The sequence below is a fragment of the Musa acuminata genome, chromosome BXJ1-7 (genome assembly GCF_036884655.1).
Source record: "Musa acuminata AAA Group cultivar baxijiao chromosome BXJ1-7, Cavendish_Baxijiao_AAA, whole genome shotgun sequence".
Classification (NCBI taxonomy): Eukaryota; Viridiplantae; Streptophyta; class Magnoliopsida; order Zingiberales; family Musaceae; genus Musa; species Musa acuminata.
This window is the reverse complement of record NC_088333.1, coordinates 1,300,143-1,327,251: the sequence shown is the minus strand read 5'-3', so window position 1 is coordinate 1,327,251 and position 27,109 is coordinate 1,300,143. Positions and strand designations below refer to the sequence as shown.

Sequence of the window (27,109 nt, the reverse complement as noted above, 5' to 3'; positions counted from 1 at the left end):
GAGCTGGAAGGAATGGGTCATCACATTTATAATGGCTTTGATGACTTTGGCTGATGATGTATCTCAGAAATTGTCCATGGACCATTTGCAATCAAATGGTTTGGCACTCCAACTAGTTTCTAAACATGCCACTTGTTTAACCATTAATGATAGCTTTGAGAACTTTGGCTGATGATGCATCTATGATATTGTTCATGGATTATTTGCATCGAAATGGTTTAGCACTTCACAACCCTAACACTAGTCCTCCTCATGCATTCACAAAAGCTATGACAGCAGTTCTTGCAATGTATTTTCTGTAGATCTGACAGCTTTTCCTGATCAACTGCAAGAACTGCTGTTTCAGGTAAAAGCAGTGTCAGATCTTCAGACCAAATGAGGGGGAAGTATGTGACCATTCCACCTTCATGTCCTTGTCATTCCATATAAAAGCTTAATATCGTCTTGAACTCTTTGTCATTCTCATTCCAGATAATAACTTAAGTCAATAAATGAGACACCTTCATGTTCATTAAAGTTGAAACATCTATGAAAGCTTTGAGAGCTTTGATTGATGGATTTGTCCAGTGAAATGGTCGGAGCACATCATTTAGAATCCTCACACCACCCTTTCCTTTATCCAAAGTGGTCCATCGCACAACAGCTACAGCAGCTCTTGTGGTTGATGTGCATGAGCTGGAGAACACTATAAAACAAATGGAACAAGTGGGGAATGATGTAATAGTACGTGACAATGACTTCTTCAAGCTATTTGTTTACTTAGTTTTGAGATCTTTGGCTGATGTATCTCTCATATTATGCATGATTTAATATGCTTTTCAGAAAAAAAAAAAAATCATATGACCACAAAATGTAAGCAGTGATGGCAGTTTCATAGATTATATCTATCTATCTATCTAATAAAATATACATGAACATATTTTGTCCCATTTCAAACCGGGGTTTCAGATAGATTGACGGCAATAATTAGTTTAACATGATATTATAATCAATCTTTGAACAATTCAAAAGAATAATAATGCTTCAATTTTTTTTATTATCGTGGCAGGTTTTTATTACAACGCCGAGGTGTTCGCCACATATTGTATATGTAGTGTTGAAGTGTCGGTTGCACATCATTTGTGTGGCATCGAATTATCGATGTGTCAACCATTTGTCTTTCTCGCCACACCGAGTTATATGATGGTGAGATATCGCGTCGGCCATCGTTTTCCTATCATGAATGACAAATAATTGGAATCATTTGTTCCATTGGAAAAAAACTGATATCCTTGGAACCAAATTCCTTATTGTTGATTGCAACGATGGATAGTTTATGACAACACAAATAAATTACGAACCAGTAAGGACAATTGAGTGCCATTATCATCCTACGCTATATGGTGAACCGATGCGCTACGGTTGATGAGTCAGCACGGTCTGGTCCACGGATTAATGTCGGAAGTCTTCGGCCGATTGAGTTGGTTACCAAGGTCGGTCGAGCCCTCAAGACAGAGTTTGGCATCGGAATGTTGGCTGGCGTCTCTTGATCGGGACGATCGCTCCTCGGGGGTGTCCGCTCTCCTCGATAGACGACCCTTGGGTGTTGTGGGGGGTGTCGGGGGGGGGGGGGGGGGGAGAGACGCTTATCAATCAGGGTGGTTACGTCTCAGGGGTGGCCGCTTTCTTGCACAGAAGGCCCTCATCGGGTCGTCACTGACCGTGACCCCTCGACCAATAAATTAGTGTAGGGTTCTTTGGTTTTTGCTTTTATCTTTTTCTCCTCCCAAGTCAGATGCCAGTCATGGGTTTTTATACTACTATATGAGGGTCGGTCATACGTGGGTTTTGGCACGACGACCAGTCCTCGAGGGGTGAGGATATACCTTGGCGTGGCCATTTTCCCGGGACGCGCGGAGCGGCACCATACGGTGTCATCCCGAGCTTTTTGAGACGGGATGTATCAAGGAATACCTTGGTACGGATCCTGGCTTGGCACATGAGAGTATTCCTTTTGCTGACCTAGTGGTGGCATGACGTGGTGTTGATGGTGACGTGACCGGGACTCAAAATATATCTTATCAAATACGACCATATGACAATAAAATCAGAAGACGTAAGCTCCAAATCAATCTGTTTGGATTAGATTTTTCTACTGATTAAAAAACCATAAGAACTCAGTAATGAAAGATTTTAAGTATTTTTAGGAAAAAATAGAAAAACAAAAAATCTGGTTCATCCAACAATTTCGCATTAGTTGTAGTCCATTCAACAATGATTTCACATGCCAAACCTACACACACAAAAAGAAATAAAATAGCAAAGAGACATAGATGTTCTACAAGAGCTATAGATTGTGGTCCTTCCCCCAAATTAGATAATATTTTATGGGGGCAGCTCATGCCCACACTCAATTATTGTCACAATTTGAGGCTAGATTAATCCAATGAGATCATTGCATTAGTTTGAATCGAATTAGGTTTTTTTATTTTGTATATGCTTCTATAATTCAAATAATCTTGCGTGTAAATCGTGGTAATAAATTATTAATATTGATTTTCTAAATAACCATCAAGCTATTAATTTCAGGTCAAAATTGCATGTGAAGCTACATAGGTTGGGTATCGATGACACCGACCAATCGTTAATCTTAGATATTGTTCTGATAATGATATACTGAACCTTTTTTCCATTAAATATTGAGGATTCAGAATCTCATCCGATATATTTATAAGATATTAATTAATTTAATTAATTAATATTTTAATAATTTATTATGGAATCTCGCATTCCTCATTTTATCTTTTAAATAAAAAATAAATCATATGGCATGAGAACGAGTGCCGAACAAATATAAAGCGAAGGCAGCGTTGACCTCAACAGCCATTCCCACATTGCATACTCCACCACCCTTCGTTCTCCTCCGACGCGCTCAGCGCCAGGGCTTGCAGCTTTGGATCTCAAGCCCATCGGCCGGTGACGCAGTCATGCACAAGGGTACGGTGGATCTCCTTCTGTTGATAACTCTCTTTTGGATCTTCTCTCTTTCGCTATCCCTTCTTCTTCTTCAGTGGCATAACTTTGCCTCGTTTGACTCCGTCGTCAGATGGGATCTCCAAGCTCGTCCTCCTCCACCTCTTCGGGGTCACGGTCGCAGGCGCGGCGGCGGCGGCGGTGCGATACCACCGGCAGAGGAAGCAGCGGCCGACGACGACGATGGATCTCAGGCTGATGCCACGGCTGGTGCTGACGGATTCCGGCCGGGTGGAGGAGCTAGAGCGGTTCTCCCACTATGTTGGTAATTGCATGATCCGACTTTGGCACTTTTCTATTTCTTCCTTCCTAAACTGGCAGAAAGCTCACATCCATCCATAGTTTCTGTTGCAGGTTCCTCTACTGCAATATTTTGCCTTTCTCTCTATAAATTCTACCTTCTATTGTAGATTCGTATGGGAGCACTACTGCCTTCTGATGTCAATATATCTTCTCTCTCTCTCTCTCTCTCAAGACTTATATGTCCATTTAGGCTTTCTCTTTTCAGTTCCCTCTAGTGTTACTTTTGCCTTCTGATGTCCATGATCATTTCTTCTTCTTTCTTGACTCTCTCTCTCTCTCTCTCTCTCTCTCTCTCTCTCTCTTATTTCATTAAGATGGTGTCACATGGGACCTTGAACAACTCAGATCTTTCAGTAGATTTTTCAACAGCTTTGTCCCCAAAAAAAGTCTGCATCCACAAACCTCTTCCATGTCTATTTTACAGAGGTAAATTTGGACACTGGCAGGATTGCGGGAGTGAAACGCAACAGCCAGACATGGGCGGTTCATAATTGATTGGCCTACATCATTGCATTACACTGCTTCCAATAAGAGCTCTCCTGTTCTCCTTCCTTCACGTTTAGCTCACCGTAAAATGTGACATCTTCTTGTCATGTCCTCGCAGCAAGGCAGATGGGGTTTGAGGACATGAACGAGTGCCCTCAGCTTTGCAAGTTGGCACGTGATTACCTCAAGACAAATAAGGGGTGTGAGGACAACATATTTGCCTTCTTTGCCAATGAGCCAAACCCTGAATCCCTCTATGTGAAGCTTGTAGAAGAGCTGGACAAATGCATACTGGCCTATTTTGCATTCCACTGGAACCATGCAACTCTTCTTGTTAGTCAGGTAATGACTGACAGCATTGTTTTGATCCTTTTCTTCATATACATATACATGTATGTTTATGTATATATGCTAATAATATTCTCTATGGGGACAGGTATTGAGTGCTGACAGCCCCAAAAAGAAGCTCAAGAATTTTGTTATGGAGGCCACAAGGTAGGCACTGTTTTCCTCCATCATCATCTGCATGGGAAATTTAATCTACCAAAAAATAACATTTGTATATGATTAATTTGAAGCTAATCATTGAACTTTCTTGCACGTTTATCCCATAAATAATAGTGTTTCTGCCAATGCTTTGACTTTTCAACCCACTGACCAATTATATCTTATGTCCATGCCAACTTACCTGTTTGATGTCTTGTTTCTTAAACCCATAAGGTTGAATCCTTTGTTTTACAGCCATCTCAACACAGTTTGATAACCGGGCCCGCTAGTTTCTTCCCGTGCATCATCATCCAACTACAAATAGTGATAGCTTCCGCTTGCGGGTTTCAAGGACTTCCTCACAAGTGTCAATCAATCTGTTTCCACTGTCGTAAATTGATGGATGACGAATACAAGTTATCGAGAATGTCAGCCCAAACGGAGACTCGTACGATTATTCACTGATGTGGTGTTTGTCGTTTGATTGCTGAACACAGGAAACTGAGGTTCGAGAGGGTGACAAAAGACCTGAAGGTGACAAGAGTGTTCTCTACACTGGTGGAGGAGATGAAGGCCATCGGAATCGAATCCCGCTGCACCGACGTCATGGTTCCGGCGGCCCTCTCCGACCGCAGCCCGGTTCTGCTCCTGATGGGTGGTGGGATGGGAGCTGGCAAGAGCACCGTGCTCAAGGATATACTAAAGGAGTAAGTTCCTTAGTTCCTTCCCTTCTTTGCGAGACAACAACAACAGGAGATGCAACTAAGACAGCAAAACGCCGTGATCTCCTTGATTATAAACACCAAGCAGAATGACAATAGTAGAATAAAAGGACAAGGAAAGGACCAAAGCATTGCCTCAGCAGAAAGTGACCACCTTTGGTGCAGAACTACAAGACAATGGTAGGTTGGAAGAGTTGGTTGCTGAGGCATGCGGCAACGCTCAAGCACATGCAGGAGCTGCGACAGATGAAGGAGAAAGCGTACCTAATCCTGCTAAGGCTAAACCAGATCGAATTGTAATGGTCCAACTGTGATTGCTGGATAAGTGGAAGAATGGATGCAAAGCTTTTGGACAAAGCTCACTCATCAAGTTACTTCGTTGGAAGAGGCTGTCTTGATTGACTGATTACCTGTGGGGTCGCAGGGCTTTCTGGTCCGGAGCGGCGGCGAACGCTGTGGTGGTGGAAGCCGACGCGTTTAAAGAGACAGATGTCATTTACCGCGCCATCAGCTCCAGAGGCCATCACAACGACATGTTGCAGACCGCTGAACTGGTACTGACCGTTACTGCTGTTCTTCATTTACAGATCTTATCTGACCTGCTTGTCTCCTTCTTTAGCTGCTCTGCTCTTGAGAAATATGTGACCTACACGTTAAGACATAGCTGCTTCTGATCAAAATGGTAGCATATCACAATCAAAATTGCAAGCTTAACGCCAGTGTGGCTTTCAAGAAAATTGGTCCCATCATGGATTCTTATCTCATCAGTCTATTCTTTCATCATCCTGCATGTTCGTTGTCTTGCACTCCAACTCAAACCTTATCCGCATCCTGTGATTAACATCGCTAGACCTTTTAGTACTGTTCTTTGCTTTCAAGACACATCTTAATTCCTGCCACAAGATTAGCTTTCAGGACATATGTTGTGTTGAGCAAATTGATTCAGATCAACACCTGATCCAAGATCGACTGTAGCTTTCAGAATAACTAGATTCGCACGTCCATGGCAAGCAGGTCCACCAGTCATCAACAGACGCGGCTTCCTCCCTCCTGGTGACCGCACTGAACGAAGGTCGAGACGTGATCATGGATGGCACCCTCTCGTGGGAGCCATTCGTGCAGCAAACCATCGCCATGGCACGGAACGTCCACCGGCAGCGCTACCGGATGGGAGTCGGATACAAAGTCGTCGACGACGGGACCATCACGGAGAACTACTGGGAACCGGCAGAGGACGACGACGACGAAGACGAAGAATACAAGTCCAAGGACAGGAAGCCTTACAGGATTGAGCTGGTTGGAGTTGTCTGTGATGCCTATCTCGCAGTAGTTAGAGGGATCAGGTATTGCATCTCTAGAACTAAAATCCAATTAAATTCGAGCTCGATTTTACGACCGACCTCAATGGCAGGAGAGCTATAATAATGGGGAGAGCAGTCAGGGTGAAGTCACAGTTGAAGTCCCACCACATGTTCGCCAATGCCTTCCCAAGATACTGTCAGCTCGTCGACAATGCCAGGCTCTACTCCACCAACACCATGGGATCGGCCAAGGTGAGTCGAGCTCTTCTTCTCTCACCGCCCCTCCTCCCCTGTGGAAGCTCAGACATCACCACTTATCACAGCTGATAGGGTGGAAAGACGGAAGCAGCAGTCTGCTGGTAGATCCCCGAGAGATCAGCTGCCTGGAGAACGTGAAAGAGTTAAACGAGGAGGCCGATTCCATCTATCAACTCTACCCTCGGTCCAACACCAGTTGTGGGTCTGCTTCGATTTGGAATGAGATGGTGATGTCGCCGACGAGAACACTGATCCAGCAAGAACTGAAGGCGGCCGTCAAAGCGATCGAGAGTCGTGGATCATGACTCACTCGATCTGCAATACTGGATATAGATATATCGTATGAGCAAAGGTAACTACAGAAACCAGACTCGTGTTTCCGTTGTGCGAACATGTCATAAGTTCCATCCCTCTCAACCAAAGGACTGCTTTGCTGCTAAACTTGTCCATTGAATGTATTCCATCAAGCTTTCGGCTCACTCGTTATAGCTCGAGGATAACGTGAAACGATGGAGGAAGAAGCTTCACACACACACACACACACACACACACACACACACACACACACACATATATATATATATATATATATATATATATATATATATATATTATATTACTTCAATTTTTCCTGTGACAATAATTTAGTCTTATTTCGCACAAATATTTCAGTATGAACAATACTGATTAGCCCATTAGCCCATTAGCCCATTAGGCCAACCCAACTCCAATGGGTCGGTCTTGGTTGGCTGTTGCCCGTTTAAATCGACGGCCGATAGGTTCGACTCGGTCGACTCATTTCGATCGCGCCAGCTGTTGCTAAGAGAACCCCGTCGCCTCGTCTCGCCGCATCTTCTCGTCGCTCCGCCTTCTGGTAGATCGTCTCTCCTCGCCGCTTCTCGTCCTTTCTCTCTGCTAACCGCCCTCTTTTTCGCCGCCGCACGTCGCGCCTCGTCACGCCGCCTCGCTTGCCGTATCTTCTCGCCGCTCCGACTTCTGGTGGATCTTCTCTCCTCTCCTTCTTTCTCTCTGCTAACCACCCTCTTTTTCGCCGTCCTTCACTTCTCCTCTAAGACATTGCACACTATTGAAGGACACATACGATTTTCTGCTACTTAATGCTATATGGCTGTATGTACACGAAGAAGATAGGGTTTAGGAATATGATTAATCATTACAAGAATTATTAATAAGATTGATTAACCATCTATTGCATTTTACTGAATAACTAAGATGGGAGAATGTAACTCTTTTTATGCATTATTGTTGTGTAATTAAACCCTGTTATGTGTTACTGTTGTATAAGTATTGTTGTATCTTGCTGCTGTAGCTATTATTGAACATGTTTTGTACTTTAAATTTTGTTATGGTTAATTGCTAGCTTTTATTTGTTTTACTAGAAAATTCTCTGTTAGTTGATTGCTCCATATATTTGATCATTTGTTAATATCGACGATCTTGATGCTTTTGATATATTTACCAGAAAACTCTGCTACAACTTATTCCCAAATTATTTGTGCTTAATGCATCCAATTCATTTTCATTTGTATATTTTTAAATAAATGTGATATATGATCACATAAACCCTTTGTTTATATCAGATCAAATTTTAACATGGAGGGTGCTTTCTGCTGAAATATAGGTTTTAGAAATTTAATGATAATATATCTAGTATGGAGAAAACTCTAAGTGAGTTGAGGTTTTTATTCTTTTTAGGATATCAAATTGGCTTTAATCAGTCAAAGTTGGTTAACTCCTATAGCTTCCAATTGATTCTAGATGACCCCAATCGATTTCTAACTATAAAAGCGAGAGGTTTTAGACAAAATCAGACCAGCCTGGGATGATATTGGAATAGGTCAATATCGTGGACGCTTCTGCTCGCCAGAATTTTCCTTTTAGACTATTTTTCTTGCATTGCACTAAATTAATGTACGAAACATTATTAAATTGTCTCAACTTCATGACCTATTAACCGCACAACAAATGTGCTAACCGCCAGGATGTTTCAACAAAGACATACTGGTAGTTGTCATGATCTACATGACCATATTCTACTGCATTCAAAGTATGATCTATTTTCTAATGTGGAAAGCATTGAACTTTCCAAATATGGCCTTATTTAGGTTGATGCCGTGTCTCTGCATTGGGTCCCAGTGGCAGTCAAATCTCAATAATGAGATACGTAGGTTGCAATATAGCTAAAATTGTTAAGGAATCTTGTAGCTGTAACCTATTGGTTTACGTGTTATTTTTTAACTACATATAATTGGTACAATAAGTTTGTAATCTTTTGATTTTCTTGCTGCCTATTTCTACTAACACGACCAATTTCACACATATATGAGAGGAAGAGGAGAGAAAAAGAAATAAATACTTGGGATTAGATAGTTCCTGCAGCATCTCACTCCTTGGAATCAACTGTACCAGCATTGATTCGGGTGTCAGGCAGCCACAGGTTTGCCTTTGTTGCATCTCCTTCCTTCCCCTTATCTTTATACTTCGCTGTTGGATGGTGGTGATACCTGCGCATAAGGCATCTATGGCTTCCATCTTTGGTTATGATTGTTGTCATGGATGCACCCACCACCAAAGCTGCAGAAAAGTTTAAGGTACAGTGACTGCCAGTTGTCAGTAGGTTGCTATTGTATCCATTGTTCAGGTCTACAACCAACAGTTTGGCACTTACCTAGTGTGTTTATCTTCTTGATTATTCTCTTTGATGTATGATATTGATTCATTTGTGTTTTTCTCCTTTTAGTTTGATTGATGCCTTAATTCATGTTCTTCTAGTTGGAAGATCATTTTTGTTTGTGCCTTTGCTTATTATCTTTGATGTATGATCTTTATTTGTTTCTTTCATTCTTTCTTGTATTGCATGATGCCTTAATTTGCATTCCTTATATTGGAAGTAGATCATGTTTGTTTGTTTTTGCTTATTTTTTTGACATATGATCTTTGTACGTCTCATCAAGTTGTTTTGGACCATAGGAGTAATGGCAGATAAAAGAGCTCATAAAACGAGATGGGAGAATGAAAGCTCACTTCGGTGCACCATTTGCACCTGAGTGAGAATATACTGGGAAGACTCCCTGTCAAATCTCTCCCGAGGTTCAAGCTAGTCGGCAAAGCTTGTCATGCCATGATCTCTGACCCTTAATTCATCCGTGCTTATCTGCATCGCACCAAGAACAACCCTATGATGATCATGATACCCACTAGGTCAATTGTTCCATTATGCCATAAGCCCAAACTCCAACACGACATCAGGTCAAATGCTTACTGGGAGGTCAGCCCAGTGGCCAGCTTCATGGTCCGAATAAAGCTTCGTACACCAGCAGTATACATTGGTACGCTTCTTCACTGCGACGGGCTTCTCATCATCACCACTGAATCTCAAACATGTGTGTAATTCCTCCACGAGAGAGCTTTAAGAGTTTGCTGAGACCCAGCAACAGTTGCTTGTTACAGGAAGACTTTTCTGACCACCTTGGGTTTGGATTCGATCCTCGTACAAGAAAGTATGAGTTGGTTTGGTACGTGTTCCATTGGTGCAAAGAGAGTGCCTGCATTATGTCGATGGGTATGGAGGTGCTCGTCTTAGGAATGCCTGGTTGGAGGGTGGTGGAAGAGGACTTCACCTTATCCTGTGACGTATCACACTGCTTACTCTACTTACTTTGATGGAGCCGTGTCCTGGAAGATATCCAAGTTGCTTCGGACCTCACATCTGCAACACTTATTTTTCTTCAATCCAAGAGACGAGAAGTCCAGAGCAATTCCTGTCCCCCCTGGTTATCCCTCATATGCGGATGATAGAGTCAATCTAACAGAGTTTAAGGGCCACTTATGTTTCGTTTTTTCACAATGAATTTTGGTGCCATGGATATAAGGATGTCTAAGGATGGGTTGAACCCAGCATGGATTCTGAACTCAGCCTTGCGTAGCCTCTTCTTGTTTGGAGAGTGGAATGATAAGTTCTTGTTGCAGGCACAGATCCTAACGGCTACAACAAGATGCAAGTGGCAATAGCGGACATCGACCGTAGAAAGGACTGTGATTTCAAAACGACCAATTATGTTGAAAGTCACTAACTTTTGATGTGGTTCTACTTGGAGATGTATTGGTTTGACGTCTCTTACCGCAGGATGCTTAGCAGTCTCGGTGTTTATTAAGATGTTTTATATAAAAATCGACATTCAAATTGTTAGGATTTACAGTTTTTGTTGTTGTTGTTGTTGTTGTATATAAACTATGTTTAGACATATAAAATTCTAGCTTGCTTAATCTAAATGATGTTCTAAATTGGCTGCGGCACCAAATACATTGTTATGCTGAGGTTGTATTTAAAGAGGAGAGAATGTGCAAATTGTGTCAAAAATGTTTTCTTGTGATGCAAGTAGATGGCTTTGAGTTGAGGATGGAGAAGAAGAAGAATTCATGGTCACACACACTTGCACGTCTTACAGTCTTTGGTTCCAACAGAAGCTAAACACTTGCACTTCATTACACGGTTTCATCGCTTTACGGAATCCACTCTCTTAAACGAGTCATTCACTTCGATCCGCAAGCAGAAGAGTTTGCACAGCCTCTCCCATGCCTTGTTCAATTTGTAATGGACGGCAAAGGAGGCCTTCGGTTGTAGCCTTCTTCTTCTTCGGTCGCTGCATTCTGTCGCCGGTGCCGGCGGAGGCTTAGAGGCTGAGTCAGGCAGTGTGACGCAGAGAAGGCCGTTGTCTGGGTCGAACTTGGCTGTGACTAGTTCGGTGTTGTAGTGTTTTGGAGCGCGAACGACCATGTCGAATCGACTCCATCGATCGCCTTCGATGTGCCGCTCGCCTTTGAGCTTTAGTCGATGGCAGGTGTCGATGAGAAGGATGAGTTTTTCTTGCTCGAATCCTGCGTCCTTTGAAAGATTAGAGACTATAAAATAATAAATTCACGCATGCATGTAAATTTTTTTGCAAGAACTAATGGATGATAAGTTTAAATCATGAGATGAAATTTTGGTAGGCAGCCACTATAAAACATATATACTAAGGCTAATTACAAATTATCTTCTGTAGTTATTAGTTATCTTTAGTATCTCAATCTCTACACTTTAAAAAGTTACATCGACGTTCTTATAATTATAAAAATTAAATATTTAAATCTATTTATACTAATAACATCGTCGGTTTTACTAATAAAAATATAAAAATAAAAAATAAAAAGATAATTTTAATATTTCGGTTAATTGTGGTGGACGATGTCGTCGCTAGGGGCTGTGGGTGATTATTGTAGATGAGAAAAGCGAGGATGAGAGATAGTCGCTTTGTATCTGTATCAATACCGACGTCAATGCAGAGTGGTCAACACAGTTGTCGAGGGACACCTCTCGGCATATGCATATCGACGGTCCTTTCATCGCTCATCAATTACGTCGACATCGACGCATATGTAGAGCAACTCTTATCTCTCATCGTCTCTCTCTTAAGGAATATCGCTAAAAGTGGATGAGGCATGTCCTCTCGCCTATCGCATCGTATATATATATTGGTAGGAGGCTTATGCATCGAGTTAATTTAACTTTTCTCAATATAAGCGAGAAAAGAAAAAAATAAATCATACCCGGTAACTCAACAATTAGGGATTTGCATTTCTCATCTGAGAACCATCGATGCTGCGGTTTGAAATCGGTGTACCGGCGAGGCCGCAATGCAGCTGCAGGCACCTCCTCCATCAGACTATTTCTCTTCTGAATCAATCCTGCCATCAATTCTGCACAAAAAAAAGAAGAAGAAAGTAGCACTTGCAAAAGGTAGAACTCTCGACTACAAGAATGTTGCTGGGTTTCAAACCTTGTTCATCTTCTGTAGCCAGATGATCTTTTGGATCAATCAGAGAAGTCTCATGTCATCGATTCCATATAAATACACAACAACACTTTGGCAAAGGATACAAGTCTCAGGTACAATGGTTTTTATTCCTTGCTCTTCTTAGCATGTTTGTTTGATGCTTTAAATCACAGGCCATGGCAAGCATCACATCACTTTCGTTGTGGGCAAAGTGGTGTGCTTTCATAGGTTCAAGAAAAGAAGCTTTGCCAAACTTCAAAACCATTCCGTTTATTAGATCATATTAGCAGCATGTGGGTCTCGATGAACAAATTCCATGCTCTTTAGATTGTTATTTCTTTTAGCATAAGAAATATATGTCATTCTTTGAGAATAGAAAAAAGAGGAACTCTGTAAGTATTTCAAGCTGAGTTCATGCTTTGGGGGTTGTACTGTGAAATATTTGCGTGAAATAAGACTAGATTCCAGTCAGAGAAAAAAATTATTCTATGGGGTGTACTGCTTGCAAATATCCATAATATCATGTTGTTGCAGAATATAAATTGCAAACAAAGTTTCATGGTAATCAGGATCAGCTATTTATCATTTCAAGTGGTCTGCCTGTGAAATGTAAAGTAGAAGTTCATTTAGAGCAAGAAATCTGGTCACCATGCACAGATTCACAGATTCATAATAGTTCATCATGCAAATATGATTACACTGGAAAACCATCTGCAGACAGATTTAAGAGCAAGAAAAGCTCTGTTTGAGAACATTGTCTGACATTAAAACATGACAAGATCCTCGTGGATTGCAATTGCCTTCATAATTTCAGAAATCTAAGCTGACAGCCACCCAGCTATCATCACTACAAGGTAAAGGAACTGCACCTTCAGGCAAAACCAAGTCAGATTTGCGCGGATAGACCTGCACTCTATTACGCAACAATGATGAAGTACTGCCTGTAGGAAGTTTGCCGCTCGTGGTTGTGGGATGGAATTTATGGAAATTATAATTTGAGGAAAGAGCGGAGCTCCCACCTCCAGACACGGCACCTCGCAGAGTTTCTCCGTTCTTCGTAACATCTGCAGATTCTGGATCCTGAACGGCGGCGACAGTGTCCTTTTTCTTGGCTGTAATCTCAGGCTCATCTGTAGAGAAAGTTAAATGATGGTAGGAACCATCAATGCCCGTGACTTCATCAGTTGAATTAGTTATCTGACCACTCACTGGAGTTGCATTTGATATAGAAGCAGTCGCCCCATGATCTACTGCAAAATTTTACCTAATCATAGTCAGATTTACCAAATATGTATCAAATAATGTTTCCACTGTATACACCACGTATGTTAGTATGTTAGTCGATATAGTCTCAGCTTCTTCCCATCCATGAATGCAACTAAAGAGGTATGCTGCCACATGTATAACATGCAAGGCAGCTTATCTCAGCATAGACAAACAGCAAGCATACCAAGGAGAAACTGATGGTGCAAGATTAATGTCAATCTATATGGATGAAGCATGTATCTCTAATGCAAAAGTTATTCAACCGTCGTGAACACAACAGATATGAAGTATTCTCTATCCTGGATATAGTCTGAATGGCTTCTGCAGTATGCAGAACACCTCCTATCATTTGAAGATTTAAACCTATGGCATATCGGTGGAAGGAAAATTAGGTTTTTTTCTTGACATTTTTCTGGTGTCCTTTTATATAAAATGAAGGCATTCAAAGTATCAATGTAGATGGGGGCCACCTGATGCGAAATCACTGGATAAAAGAGCAATCAGAGCAAGGAACATAATTCTTGTAATGCTCGGATATCTACAAATTCGTGAATACGGATGTGTACATAAACTAAAGTATAAAAATGAACAGAGTATCACCAAAGTATCACCTGCAATAATGTCAACCGTCGTTTTGGCATCGATTTGTGATGCTGGTATCAAGAGAGAACTTGGCTTCGGAGAGTTCATGTTAACTATTGGCTTCACACTTGAAGTAGGCGGTTCAGATTCAATGTTCACTTGCCATTTTGAGACAAGATCGGATGAAAATCTGTTTGCTCTGCCTGCAAGATAATGAGTCCAATTAAACTTGTTGAATCCAGGTTGTTGTTACCTTATTACCACTGTCAAAAAAAAGCTAGACAGCATCTATAATCCTTACTGTGTCAAACAAAGTTCCAAAGAAAACTAAATCAAAGACCACCGAACTAGTTCAACAAAAACACCACAAGTTATAGCTTATAAAAGTTGTAGAAAATAAAAGATCTCTCAGCATGACTCCCAATTTCCATAAGGTAAAATATCTGCAATTATAAAAAGAAAATTCTAAACTCTAAAGCATCACAATGAAAATTATCAAGACATTAGTGACAAAGACATGGGAATATGCAGAAAATCACAGATGTTTAAATGAAAGATGCCATCAATTGTAGAACATTGACGACCTCTTCCTGGACTTCATGTTTGCTGCCAGTGTTTGGCTGCCCTCTCTTATAGATTGGAGCAACTTGGAAAGTTTCACTCTCAAGTGCATCATGGGAGAGTGCAACAGACTATGTTCACTGACTCTATGCGGTTGAATTTGACTTGTGCGGCATGATTAATGCTTCAGGTATGGGCATGCAGATTAATTGCAGGTCAGTGACAAACAATATGACTTGTCATTTACTAGAGATTCACTGTGACCTATTATTACCTGGCAGCCTTCAACCTCATCTTGGGCCCTACTGGCTTGTGCTTACATTTTGTCATTTTCTATTTCTCCTCTTCTTTTTGTTTCTGTTTTCTTTCGTCCTCTAGCATGCAACTATTTTATTCTTAATAAATTCATGGATTATTTATCCCATCCTTAATCCAAAAAAAAAAACTGCATTAAAGAGGCATATTACTAATTCTTGTCTTGTTTCTTCAATAAAACACCAAACCAAGATACTCAGGAAATATGGTAAATATAGAAACATTGCAGTAAGCAAGCAGCAATAGACAAAAAAAATCTCTTAGAATGCATGACTAGCCATGTACAACTAGCCAAAGCCCCACAATTGTCTAACTTAATCATACAAATTTCAGCATTGAGAATATAAGCAACAGAAATCTGGATACTTTAAGAAGCCTTCCACAATTGTCACTTTCAGTTTGAAAAGGTAAAGGAAAGATATGGACCAGCTAACTAATATGCATCAACTTTGTGACCCATACACACATATCTTATGAACTCTGAAGTATAATAGGAAGGATCATCGTGGGTGAAAGAATAAATGTCAAAATTTTGACATTAAAAATCTTCACTTTAATAAGGTGTATATGCTACTGGCCTTCCTACACTGTGTGCATGGCTCACACACCTGAACCACATCCTGATCAATGCACTAAAAAAAAGAAACAATGATATCGACTTGGCTTTCCTACACTTTCATTTGGATAATTCCTAGGACACAAAATGAATCTAGTCACAAATCTTATTCTCTGTTCTTCTTTTCTTAGTAATTTTGCACCGTCAATTTAATTTTCTGCATCAGAACCAATCTCTATAGCATGAATTTTGATCCTATGAACTGCGAATAACTACCAGATTCCTGCATGCTTCCTTCTACACCTTACTTGGATCTGAATAAATAGAAAATGCCAAGGCTTGACTTTGACATTTATGATATCACTGACTATTTCTTAATTGCTTTCCCTGGACAAATTAATTGTTGATTCTCTGGCCAATAGATGATGCAATATGATTTTACAGGACAGCAAAATGTAATTTTCCTGTTTAACAGTCCAAGACCTTTTAAATCTCCAACAAGCAATCAACACTGTCTTCTCTATTTCTCCAGAATTGGTTGTTTGCAGAAGCCTCTTGCTTTCAGTTTGTTATATCTGAAGTCTGACCACACTACCAAGAAACATGTTTGAACCTTTTTTGATCTGAATATATATCCCTTGGTCTCCTTGTCAAACAAAAGTTCCTAACGTTAATCCTTATTCATCCACAACATTAGTTACACCTTAGAATTTATTGTTGTACCGATTTAGTTTCTGTTGGACTTCATATCCATATGGTTTGCAGCAGGTGTGCCATCATATGACCTTTGAACAGCCCTAACCTCTTGCGAAATTTACATGCTTTCCTTGTGTCAACATGCTGACATAGCTACACTATAACACTAACCAACTCTTGAGAGAGAGTCCAATGAACCTACAGCAGGTTATATAGAAATGTATAACACTACCACTAAACAAAGATCTACAAAATGTAGAATCGTCTCCTTGTACAACGACCACTAACTTACATTCTTCAAGTTGAGACAAAGCAACCTTTGCAGCATTATTCTCTGCCTGTTTCTTGGTTTTCGCTACATCTCCTTGAAAAAGTTCACCTTTGATCTCTACTTTAGAGGAAAAAGTAGGCATATGGCTTTCACCATAGTTGGTTGTGGTGTACTTCGGCAAGGACAACCCTCTTTTCTGTGCCAACTCCTGCAAAAGCATCTTGTAAACACCAGAATAATCCTGCAAAATAAAACAGAGCAACTCGATCTTTAGCACAACAGCTTAAAATAGAAATATAAGTTTAGAAAGGCTTGTCAATTGCCTGTTGATTTCCTGCCACACACAAAGACATCAACGCAATTTTTGCAGCAGATTGTTCAGCTTCCTTAACTGTGCGAAAATATCCTGCACTCTCAAATGTTTCCCCATCAAATTTAACAGTAGCCTTAAAACGACGACTAGGAGTACCATCAGGAACAGACTGATATGTTGGTAGGCCTTTATTATTCTTTTGCAGATAAGATTGAAGATGGCTCTTATGTGAAAGTTGCTTCTCTGCAAGAAATTCAGTACAAGCCCTTCTTATTAAAAAGATTTGAGTAATTTATGGGGCACAGTTACAATGGTGAACATGATAGAGTGACTAGAAGCTGTGATATCTACTGAAATTATTCGTCATACCACAGACAATACAAACTACAAAGCTTAAAACATTTTGATACATGTACATTTTTTTTATTTGTTCTTCCAGAAAATATTTTAACATTGCTCTTGTGCTTGTAGAAAACAAATTTATAGTTTTCTACGAGTCTAATTAGCCCTTCCGAACAGCACAGATTGATTTAATAAAATCAAGTATTTATCTGCACATATAAGCCATTTTACATGATTGCAATCATAAGCCTGATATCTTACAGAGTACAAGCATCTATTATATCATGGCATGTGTTATAACTAATCCAGCAGATTTCCCTGTATAACTGACCATAACAATCTACCATACATAAAATAACATATATATACATGTTCTCTCTAACATCAGTTGTCATAAAAAGCAAACATGTTCAAGACTAGAGCAGTGTTCAGTAAGGGTAATTAACCATCTGCTACATTACTATTAAGGCTTACAATTTCACAGGCAGTAATTTGTCACTTTTAGTTACCCTTTAGGCAATTAAGGCTTGAACCTCATCAAGCTCTGTGCATCAAAACATAGCTAAGAGAATCAAATCTTCTAATGCTAACTTACACTCTGATACTGAGCTTTTGCATAACAAACCATCTAATTCAATTTGTTTACTTTTTCCAAACCAATGACTTAAATTTTCTTTTGCTCTATCCCACCACTTGGCATGGGTGAAAAATTATATTTTAATGAGGGTATGGCATCTTTATCAAAAAAGTTGTGACGGCATTGGCGATGCCTGTATCACAGTATGGCATCTGACTTGCTTTGGAAGGATATGAACACATATCACTTCCTTTCGAAATGTATCAGATTTGGAACTAGGGTAAGATCATTTAGAAACTGAAACCAAATTGAAATCCTCACCAAAAAAGGAAATGAGATTGTGGCGTGAAACATAGTGTGTACTTGATTACTGTTAACAGAAAATATGCAGAAGGAAACTAGATGTGCTCTGGAAGATAATTTTCAACAATAATGAGAAATGTATCCACATAATAAATCAACTAGCTTTCATCAACTAATCGTTGATTAATGACAAATGCAAGTGTAAATTATACTTTTAACCATCTTCTGTAAATTGTAAAAGGAAAGGAAAACAAATATCATTTATTGGAACCAATGAACTATTTAAACGTGAACAGGAACGATCTATGTGTTCCACAATGTCAAAAAAACACAAGATGACCAAGCTTATAATTCTTTCTTTAGCCAATTAAACAAGACTTCTTTCGGAGAATGATGTGGAATATTAAACAAGAACACGTTAAAAGAAGTGCATATCAACAAACAGAAGCCGAGCAACCAGCTTAAGTTAAAGAAGTTATATGAGAACATAATTATGTGGAATCTCTACCGAGCACTTTTCACCTCAAGAGATTAATCACAGTTCATCACACCTCAGCGTTGATATAAATGTTCCACTACAAGTATAAGAAATAATTATGAAAAGTATGTCACGCTAAAAGTGCTTTCAGTGTCAATTATAATCTTCTTTTAGAGTATCAAAGAGTCTTTTAAATTTTTAGTTTTAAGGAAGACAATATTCAGCGATTTAAAGCACCAACAGAAGAATACCAACAGACACCAGCAATCAACAAAATAAAAGAAGAAAGGAAGAGAAACAAGACAAGAACTATTCCTCCAAATGCTCGGTGTCCCTCAAAGCTCCACTCCCTCGGATAAAAAGAACCATTTTTGAAACAAACTAGAGCTTCCAACTTAAAGCCAACACCACCAAACCGCCGAAAAATGCCATCTTTGTGCGATCCGTCTAACGAAGAACCACCACGGAGCAAAACAACAGGCGTCTCACAACAAAATCCACGCTCCGAAAGAAGCGGCGAACTCACCGAGGGCCGGAGGAAGGGACGCGGAAGGGGTGGGAGGCGGGGGCGCCGTTTCGGGGAGTTGCTCGAGGGCAACCTGGGCGGCCTTGTTCTGGGCTTCCTTGATGGTTCGGGAGTCGTCAGAGGAGTGAAATGCGACGCCGTTGACGGTGACCGTGGCACGGAAGTGGGGGTCGTGGTCGCGGCCCTCCCGGGAGATAGCGTACTCCGGCAACGGCCATTGCCGCTGCTGGCAGAGCTGCTGCAGCCGGCTCTTGTCCATGGGTCGGTCGTCCTCCGATCGCCCCCTAGCGACAGCCAGACACCCAAAGGCTTAATGCAAATGGCGTTGATTGGACGCGAAGGAAGACTGGGGAAGACCTTTGTAGAGAGAGAGAGAGAGAGAGTGAGAGAGAGAGAGAGAGAGGGGTCATATAATATGAGTGGGGGTTGCAAAAGATGGATGGACCAAAATAGCCTTCAGTTCCATTGTTAATTCTCATTGGTTTTTGGTGGAATCCAAATTATCGCCTTATTAACTAATAATTTATGTCTGATACGGAAACCTATATATCAATATAAAAAATATATCAAATGGAAAATTAATTTTTATTTTTTTTAAAAAAATATTATCTTCATATTAAATATGAATAAATTAAGAATAACATGATATTTCGAGTTTGATTGTTGATAGTTATGATCAAGATTTATTATACCATAATGTTTTACTCAGTATAAGCAGTACATCGCTTTATGTATCATGTATCGATAGATTTGATAGTTGATCGATACATAAGTATGAATGAATAAGACAAATCATGATTGCGACTCTCATCATTATGCTACATAAGCCTCAATCAACTTAATTAAATCTTTCTATTAGGTAATATTTTGAGGAGGGAAAAATAATTAAAAGAAAGAAGGGCTCATAAGGAATCCCATTTTGCATGAAACAAATTTATTTCTAAGACTAGAAAATAGCATCCTAATCATGATTTGCTATCGTTCTTAACTTCCTTCTCCTTGATATATAGTGTTGTTTAAGCTAATTATGGTAGAGAAATTAAACATAGGTTTTGTAAGTTGAAGTCGATTTTTATGTAACGATTCCGATTAGCCATGATTCGATTAACTCAGAGAATAATTATGAACCAAATGATCTATATTCTTTATTAAGTCGACACATTAAACATAAGCTTCCTTAGGTTATCAAAAACAAATATCACACCCACAATCTCATTTCTGTTGGATTTCAAATGTAGGAAAGTCCACAAGACAACTTAGGCAAATAGAAGAACTAATAAAACATAAACCTGATATCCCTACAACCAGCACGGCTCGACACAACTCGGATTAATATTATTGGACAAAAGTAGAGAATTCTTGATTAGCTTAGGTTGGTCAGTCATCACTTGGCGCTGGCAAGTTGGGTGCGAAGAATCTTGGCCGCAGAAACCATGTTGGTAAGAGCAGGCTTGACTTCGGCATATTTGCGGGTTTTGAGCCCGCAGTCGGGGTTAACCCAGAGAATGTTGGTCTCAAGAACAGCAAGCATTTTGTTGATGCGATCGGCAATCTCTTCTGTGGATGGTATCCTGGGAGAGTGGATGTCATACACCCCGGGACCAATACCAGCACCATACTTCACTCCCTCACGGAACACAGAGAGAAGCTTCTCATCAGAGCGTGAATTCTCGATTGTGATCACGTCGGCATCCATATCGATGATGGAATGAATGATGTCGTTGAAGTTAGAATAACACATGTGGGTGTGAATCTGTACGATAAGCGTCGATGTTAGACGAGAGAGCCTAATCATGGAAAACCATATTTCTAATATCCCGAAAGATCGCTGAGCATACTTGAGTGGTATCTTGGACACCGCAGTTGGTGATTCTGAAGGAGTGGACAGCCCAATCCAAATAGAAAGCCTGCTCCGACTTGCGAAGAGGAAGGCCTTCTCTTAAAGCTGCTTCATCAATCTGAATAACCTGCATATTAGCAGTGGAAGAGCCTTAAATTTTGGGTAAGACAAAAGTGAAGAAATAATTTAACCTTTTATCATTTATGAACCTGTCCTAACTTTGTTACCTCGGTCCCAAACAAATTTTAGCTTTGTTTAACCTTTTATCATTTATGAATCTGTGATAGTACAAATAAATGATAGCCACGAAGCACAGAGACTAAAATTTATTAGCAATGCCAAGGTGCTCTTAGTCATCAATACCTTCAATTTGTAATTGATGTTTGTGTGCACATATATATGCACTTCTGGGCCATAAAAATGTAGGGTTGAGGCATCTTTATTGATTTTTAAGATGAAAGTGTTCTACACAGCTTACTCACCCATTTTCCCTGGGTGTTTATGATCAAATGAACCTGATTTAATAGTTTCAGATATTGATTAAGCCTGGACAGAGTTATTATTGTGTTCTCCAGACAATCAGGTTTTGGGCCAGAAACAGCTAATAGTTAGCTTTTCTCAGATGCAGCAGTATTATGCAAAAGTTCAAACCATGGTTTTAAACAAATTTGTCAAGAAATAAAACACTTACCTGAATACCAGCAGCTTCCAAATCCTCAACTTCTTTCTTGATGGCAAGAGCAATCTGATAGCAAGTCTCAAACCTGGTGGCAAGCACATATGATGCTATGAATTTGATAGACAGAACATAGTAAATCTTCAGAATTTAAGGTCTATATTCAGAACAGGAAATTCAGCCCACCTTGGTTGGTCATTCCTAACAAATGACCAGTTAAGAATTGTGACAGGGCCAGTCAACATTCCCTTCATTGGGCGAGCAGTCATACTCTGAGCCATTTTGGACCAGAAGACAGTCATCGCTTTGGGACGACTAACATCGCCATAAATGATGGGAGGCTTAACACATCGAGACCCATAAGATTGCACCCAGCCATTGACTGTGAATGCAAAGCCGGATAACTGTTCCCCAAAGTATTCAACCATGTCGTTTCTCTGTGTTGTAAAAAGCAAATAGACTGGAGTTTAGAAACCAGAAATTTGAGTCCTTGGGAGGAATGATGTTACAAGTTTATAATATAAGCAATGCACTAAATTTAATCTTGTTTAATCCTGCTCTAGTTAACCATCATATCTTCCTAAACTAGAACTAGATAATCTTCCTACATGCTCACCTCAGGCTCTCCATGGACCAGGACATCAATGTCAAGTTCTTCTTGGATCTTGACAACTTTGTTAATTTCCTCTTTGATGGCCTTCACGTACTCCTCCTCAGAGATTCTGCAAATGCGGCGATGAATCCGAGAGTAGATACAAGAGTCAAAGATTGAAAGAAATTTGGCAATTTATTAGAGAACACCTACTTATTTGCCTTGTATTCACGTCGGACTCTTCGAAGATCCATTGTCTGTGGGAATGAACCTATTGTGGTCGTAGGCAGAATTGGAAGGTTTAGCTTCTTCTGTTGTTCATCTAGCCTGGCACTAACATTTGTAGCTCTGCGATGGTCGGAGCCCTTCAAAGCAGCAGCCTGCAAGGCAAATGCCACCATTAACTTCTTAAGCCATTCTTAGAAATCATAAGTAACTTGAATATTTTAATACTTACAGCCTTCTGAACTTCTTCATTGGTCACCCTAGGAGATGACTTTCTTGAAGCCTGAGCGGCGGCATTTGCCGAGAAGAGAGCCTGCTTATGCAAAATCAACAGTGAAGAAATTAACCTAATCGGCACTGGCATGCAAAAAAGGTCTCAACTAATGTCTGATCGAAAAGGTGGTTATGAAAATAGGGTAATTATTATAAATCTACAACCATAACAATAAAATGTATGGAAAGATGACAAAGTTGAAATCAGAGACAGATATAAGGACCTCATCTTTCTGATCAGCCAATGCTTTTGCCAATGCATTCACTTCGACCACTTTTTGTGCCGCAAAAGCAAGCCAAGACTTAATCTCACTATCCAATTTTGTTTCATTGATAAGGTCAACGGCAGTGTGCATGAGAGAGCATGAAGTCGAGACAACAAGCTTGTCTATAGACAACCAGCACATACCATCAGTGGCAACTCAAAAGAATTGTTGCTGGAAAGATATAAAAGTGAAAATAAATACCTTTGCCAACAATGGCCTCAAGAGCCTGCAGTGTACTGAGAGAGGATGCAAGATCATTAGCCCAGATGTTCCTTCCATCCACAATTCCAGCAAAAAGATACTTGCCAGCAGGGAAGCCTACACTTTTGACCAAGTCAAGTGTCTTGGTTCCACGCACAAGATCAAATCCAAAACCTGAGATACTCTTCAATGCAGTGATGGTCCTAAAGAAACAAAAGAATGACAATCTCTTCCAAATATTATGCTCTATGGTACATCAATCAAAATAAGAACAAACTAACTTGTAGGCTTCTGCAGGTACATCAGCAAAGTATGTCTCTACAAGCACATTTAAGCCAGACAATGATGATTCTAGTTCTGTGTAGGCCTTTGTAAATGCTTCCAATTGGTGGGACTCAAGATCCTTTACAAGGGTTGGCTCATCAAACTGAATCCATGAAGCGCCAGCTGCCTTCAGCTCAGTGATAACTTCCCTGTTTATGGTGATATCTTAAGTATAGAACTAAAGGATAAAGAAAAAAAGAAATCAAACTAGTATCTTAGAAACTTATTATGGATCCTTACTTGTAAATTGGCAGAATATCTCCAAGAAGTGTCAGAGGCGAAAATGATTTCTCAACACCTTTAGCAGGTTTTGAGAGCAACAAATAAGTCACAGGACCAATAAGCACCGGAACTGTCTCAATTCCGAGCTGCATGAATGGGACAAACATAGCAAATTTAATTATTGTTTAAACTGGATTTGAAGTATACAAATAGAAGTTAAGATTATGAAGCTTTCACAACTATCTCCAATCAGAATTAGTATAGTCTCGAGAGCTAAGAGTAATTGGACAAACATGGAAATATTTTCACCTTTACGGCTTTTGTGCCACACAGATGAAAGGCTAAAAAGCTCTATGCAATGAAACTCGTAGGTCACAATTTGAGAATTTGATATAACCACAGAAGAATTACAGTGCTTTACAATTCATGTTAATGGAACACTCAGTTTTAACTGATTCAAAAAGTCAGGCCATTATTAGGCATCTTAATATCACTGGCTTGTATAATTAAGTCATGTACATTGTATCACTTAGATAATCAGACAAAATAAGTCAAGAAATAAAAAAGGATCCAATTACTTACAGACTTTGCCTCCTTGTATTCAGACACTGGCTTGTGAGAAGAGTAGGAGAACTTTGTGGTTGGACCCAACTCAGGAACAATGAAGTGACTAGATTAAGAGAAAATGTTAAACGTCATCCATAAAACAAAATCAATAATCCAGTTTAGATGTTGGGCTGCTGAAGATGCTTACTAGTTGGTGTCAAACCACTTGGTCATCTCCATAGCAGGCACAGAGGCATTTCCCCTGGCCATAGAGAAATAGGTATCGAACCCAATCTCTCCACCAGTGAAATTGTACCTCTCAGGAACAGCACCAAGCATTGCCGTGGTATCAAGCACTTGATCATAGTAAGAGAAGGTATTGCTAGGAATGTGTTTGATCCCAGCACCAGCCATTTGCTTCCAAATGGAATGCCTGAGATCAGTTGCAACCTTTTGCAAATCATCGGCACTACTCTTCTTATCCCAAAAGGATTCCAATGCAAACTTGAGCTCTCTCTTAGGACCCATGCGAGGATATCCAACAATGTGTGAGGCCATCTTTCTACATATAAAGAGAAGAAAAAGCTAAATAAATGACGACAATCTAATGTATCCCAGAAAAATAGTAAAACAACAAGAATGGAACAAATAAAATTCACTGGGAGAAAACATATATGATCAATTCTCTCACGAAGAACTCAATAAACACATATATAGTAAGAATTCATTGCTTTGTATAAAATTCACAAGCAAGGTCATTTGTGGTCTTTTATGACAGTTAACCTACTTAAATAACTGGAGACCGAAACAAGATCAGAACACTTAGAGAAATGAAAATACAGAGATTTATACTCCCAAAAAAGAATATATCAAAAACCACATGGGGAAAAAGTTAGAAAAGGTTAATTATAAACCAGCTTACTCCCCAAAATAAATGTGGTAAATGATGAGTAGGGTTACCACTTATACTGAAAGCTTGAACTGATCAGACTGGAACAAAATAATATTTGAATTCTAGCATCCCTCACATGCATGCCCAATAAAAAATTGACGGCTTGGATCCAGCGCAAGAAAACGGTGCAAGCAAAATGCAATCATATATTTAAACTCCAACATCATCCCCACATGTGCATGACAAATGAAAGATTCATAGGCTTGAGATGTGGATCCAAGTGCAAACTTATGGTACAAGCAAAAGGGCCCAACATTACATTTAAGTTCTAAATCCCCCTCAATGGGAAGACTAATATAAAATGAGCTTTATCACCGATGATAGGGTTCCATGTTCTAAAGAAAAGAACCCAACTCATATTTAAACTCCAACAATAAGTTTTCCAAACAAGTAAATAAACATTGAAAATGAACAAAAAATTGTGAATAGCTAATGGTAAACAAGCGATAGACAGTCGAAAGACTCAAACACCACTCTGAAATTATAACACATGAATCAGAGAAAAAGGCCCAAATTTTACACTCAAGAGTACCAGATCTACTCATCTTGACCACCAGAAACCCAAATTAATACGAAAGCTGCGGATCTGACATCTAACATACTCCAAAAAGGTAGGATTAAAAGCTTATCCAATCGGCTCGGCACCAGATCTACAAGCAACCACACATGCAAAACCAGATCCAAGAGGAAGCACGCTACTCTGATCAAGATCCACAACCAAACAAAACAGATCCAGAGCACATGACCAAACCAGAAACGAGCCCGATAAAAGGTGTCAACTTCGGCGGAACAAAGGGCAAAGATCCAAGAAAAGCAAGCAATAGATCCAGCGCCAAGAAACAGAGCGGCATACTAACCAAACAAAACCCGAGAAAAGGAATCCAGAGTCGTTCTAGATCGAATCCAACTCAAAAAGGAGCCCTCTTTGAGCAAAGAGAGACGGAAGAAGCGGGAGAACAAGGCCACGAGCAAGCCGAAAGAGCACAGAGTCAGTGGAGCAGAGTGAATCGCGGGACAAGGAGCTCTCTCACCTCGTAGGGCGGCTGATGAAGCGGTCGCAGAGAACGGCACAAGAGCAGAGGATGGCAAAGGAGCGCGAGGGTGAGAGGAGATCAGCGGGGAGTATTTATAGTGGCGAGAAGTGACACAGCAGTCAGATTCTCTATATCACACCAGCCAACAACACAGGAAAATTAAAATATAGAATCATAAACTATCAAAAATTCTTACCAATTAACCAAATTAATACTTTCAAAAATATATCAATTAAAGTTTCAAATTATCATAAATAGTAAAAATAACTTTTTTATAATTAAAAAATAAAGATTAATATTTTTCTAATAGGCTTTTTTAATCATTTGATTTTGAACATTAGCCCCTCAATTTGTTTTTTATATGCAAGTCCTTTTTTTTTTTTTTTTTTGCTTTGTGTAAATTTGATCCTCTGATTGAGATTGATGAAAAATATTGTAGGTGTATTCCTCTTGTGCATATAAAGATTCATATTTATCATCATATCTTTATTCATCAAGTGAATTTTTTTTAATCCCATATTTTTTTTTATGAAATTAAGATCATAATTAGAAGAAAAAAAACATGTGAGATAATATGTGAAACCAAAGCAAAATGATGAGTAAAATGACATCTAATATATGAGATCTCCATGTTCATATGTAATTTGTTGGAATTGGAGCATCAAGTGAATCTTGATGAGGATGTAAAGTGTAATGTTTGGTTCTACATATTTGAAAATAATTAAGTTGATTTATAAGGTTATAATAAGTGGATTTTTTTTTTGGTT

General features: G+C 39.6%; 3 protein-coding genes and 1 long non-coding RNA gene across 8 annotated transcripts; 1 reads left to right on the top strand and 3 right to left on the bottom strand.

The window, feature by feature from the left end:
* Nucleotides 1–2,838: 2,838 nt before the first annotated feature.
* On the top strand, nucleotides 2,839–10,890 carry LOC135678115 (calmodulin calcium-dependent NAD kinase-like). Of its 3 annotated transcripts, XR_010514816.1 has the most exons (11): nucleotides 2,839–2,976; nucleotides 3,086–3,277; nucleotides 3,920–4,143; nucleotides 4,238–4,296; nucleotides 4,785–4,994; nucleotides 5,434–5,563; nucleotides 6,024–6,352; nucleotides 6,421–6,562; nucleotides 6,634–6,920; nucleotides 7,037–7,442; nucleotides 9,560–10,890. XR_010514816.1 is itself a non-coding variant. In XM_065190516.1 (10 exons), the coding sequence occupies exons 1-9, from the start codon at nucleotides 2,967–2,969 to the stop codon at nucleotides 6,871–6,873; spliced, it is 1,536 nt and encodes a 511-aa protein (XP_065046588.1). In that variant the 5' UTR covers nucleotides 2,839–2,966; the 3' UTR covers nucleotides 6,874–6,920; nucleotides 9,560–10,890. The 3 variants fall into 3 exon arrangements, 2 of the variants coding, with proteins under 2 accessions (XP_065046588.1, XP_065046587.1); XM_065190516.1 differs by lacking the exon at nucleotides 7,037–7,442; XM_065190515.1 differs by lacking the exons at nucleotides 7,037–7,442; nucleotides 9,560–10,890 and having other exon boundaries at nucleotides 6,634–7,009.
* A 99-nt stretch (nucleotides 10,891–10,989) lies between these two features.
* LOC103990915 (uncharacterized) lies at nucleotides 10,990–12,525 on the bottom strand. 2 transcript variants are annotated; one of them, XR_010514818.1, is made up of 3 exons: nucleotides 12,409–12,525; nucleotides 12,179–12,328; nucleotides 10,990–11,467 (listed from the first exon to the last, which is right to left on the bottom strand). It is a non-coding gene; the product is annotated as an uncharacterized LOC103990915 (long non-coding RNA). The 2 variants fall into 2 exon arrangements; XR_010514817.1 differs by having other exon boundaries at nucleotides 12,179–12,512.
* A 544-nt stretch (nucleotides 12,526–13,069) lies between these two features.
* Nucleotides 13,070–19,578, bottom strand: LOC135678114 (double-stranded RNA-binding protein 1-like). Of its 2 annotated transcripts, none has more exons than XM_065190513.1 (5): nucleotides 19,192–19,578; nucleotides 16,976–17,208; nucleotides 16,674–16,893; nucleotides 14,283–14,456; nucleotides 13,070–13,655 (listed from the first exon to the last, which is right to left on the bottom strand). In XM_065190513.1, the coding sequence occupies exons 1-5, from the start codon at nucleotides 19,448–19,450 to the stop codon at nucleotides 13,216–13,218; spliced, it is 1,326 nt and encodes a 441-aa protein (XP_065046585.1). In that variant the 5' UTR covers nucleotides 19,451–19,578; the 3' UTR covers nucleotides 13,070–13,215. The 2 variants fall into 2 exon arrangements, with proteins under 2 accessions (XP_065046585.1, XP_065046586.1); XM_065190514.1 differs by having other exon boundaries at nucleotides 13,070–13,652.
* An 811-nt stretch (nucleotides 19,579–20,389) lies between these two features.
* LOC135678113 (5-methyltetrahydropteroyltriglutamate--homocysteine methyltransferase 2-like) lies at nucleotides 20,390–26,489 on the bottom strand. The gene is made up of 14 exons (XM_065190512.1): nucleotides 26,340–26,489; nucleotides 24,565–24,918; nucleotides 24,393–24,480; nucleotides 23,829–23,956; nucleotides 23,546–23,737; nucleotides 23,265–23,467; nucleotides 23,022–23,185; nucleotides 22,757–22,837; nucleotides 22,513–22,679; nucleotides 22,324–22,429; nucleotides 21,894–22,144; nucleotides 21,723–21,795; nucleotides 21,030–21,158; nucleotides 20,390–20,944 (listed from the first exon to the last, which is right to left on the bottom strand). The coding sequence occupies exons 2-14, from the start codon at nucleotides 24,912–24,914 to the stop codon at nucleotides 20,576–20,578; spliced, it is 2,301 nt and encodes a 766-aa protein (XP_065046584.1). The 5' UTR covers nucleotides 24,915–24,918; nucleotides 26,340–26,489; the 3' UTR covers nucleotides 20,390–20,575.
* Nucleotides 26,490–27,109: the final 620 nt, after the last annotated feature.

Coding starts and splice junctions, on each gene's coding strand:
- LOC135678113 (XM_065190512.1), bottom strand. CDS start 24,914: ATGGCCTCACACATTGTTGGATATCCTCGCATGGGTCCTAAGAGAGAG. Junction 24,481..24,564: donor AAGTGGTTTGACACCAACTA/GTAAGCATCTTC, acceptor CTCTTAATCTAG/TCACTTCATTGTTCCTGAGT. Junction 21,159..21,722: donor TGGAAGCTGCTGGTATTCAG/GTAAGTGTTTTA, acceptor GCTAATATGCAG/GTTATTCAGATTGATGAAGC.
- LOC135678114 (XM_065190513.1), bottom strand. CDS start 19,450: ATGGACAAGAGCCGGCTGCAGCAGCTCTGCCAGCAGCGGCAATGGCCG. Junction 16,894..16,975: donor GTGTGGCAGGAAATCAACAG/GCAATTGACAAG, acceptor TTTATTTTGCAG/GATTATTCTGGTGTTTACAA. Junction 14,457..16,673: donor TTTGTCTCAACTTGAAGAAT/GTAAGTTAGTGG, acceptor ATTATCTTGCAG/GCAGAGCAAACAGATTTTCA.
- LOC135678115 (XM_065190516.1), top strand. Junction 3,278..3,919: donor GCGGTTCTCCCACTATGTTG/GTAATTGCATGA, acceptor ATGTCCTCGCAG/CAAGGCAGATGGGGTTTGAG. Junction 5,564..6,023: donor TGTTGCAGACCGCTGAACTG/GTACTGACCGTT, acceptor CATGGCAAGCAG/GTCCACCAGTCATCAACAGA.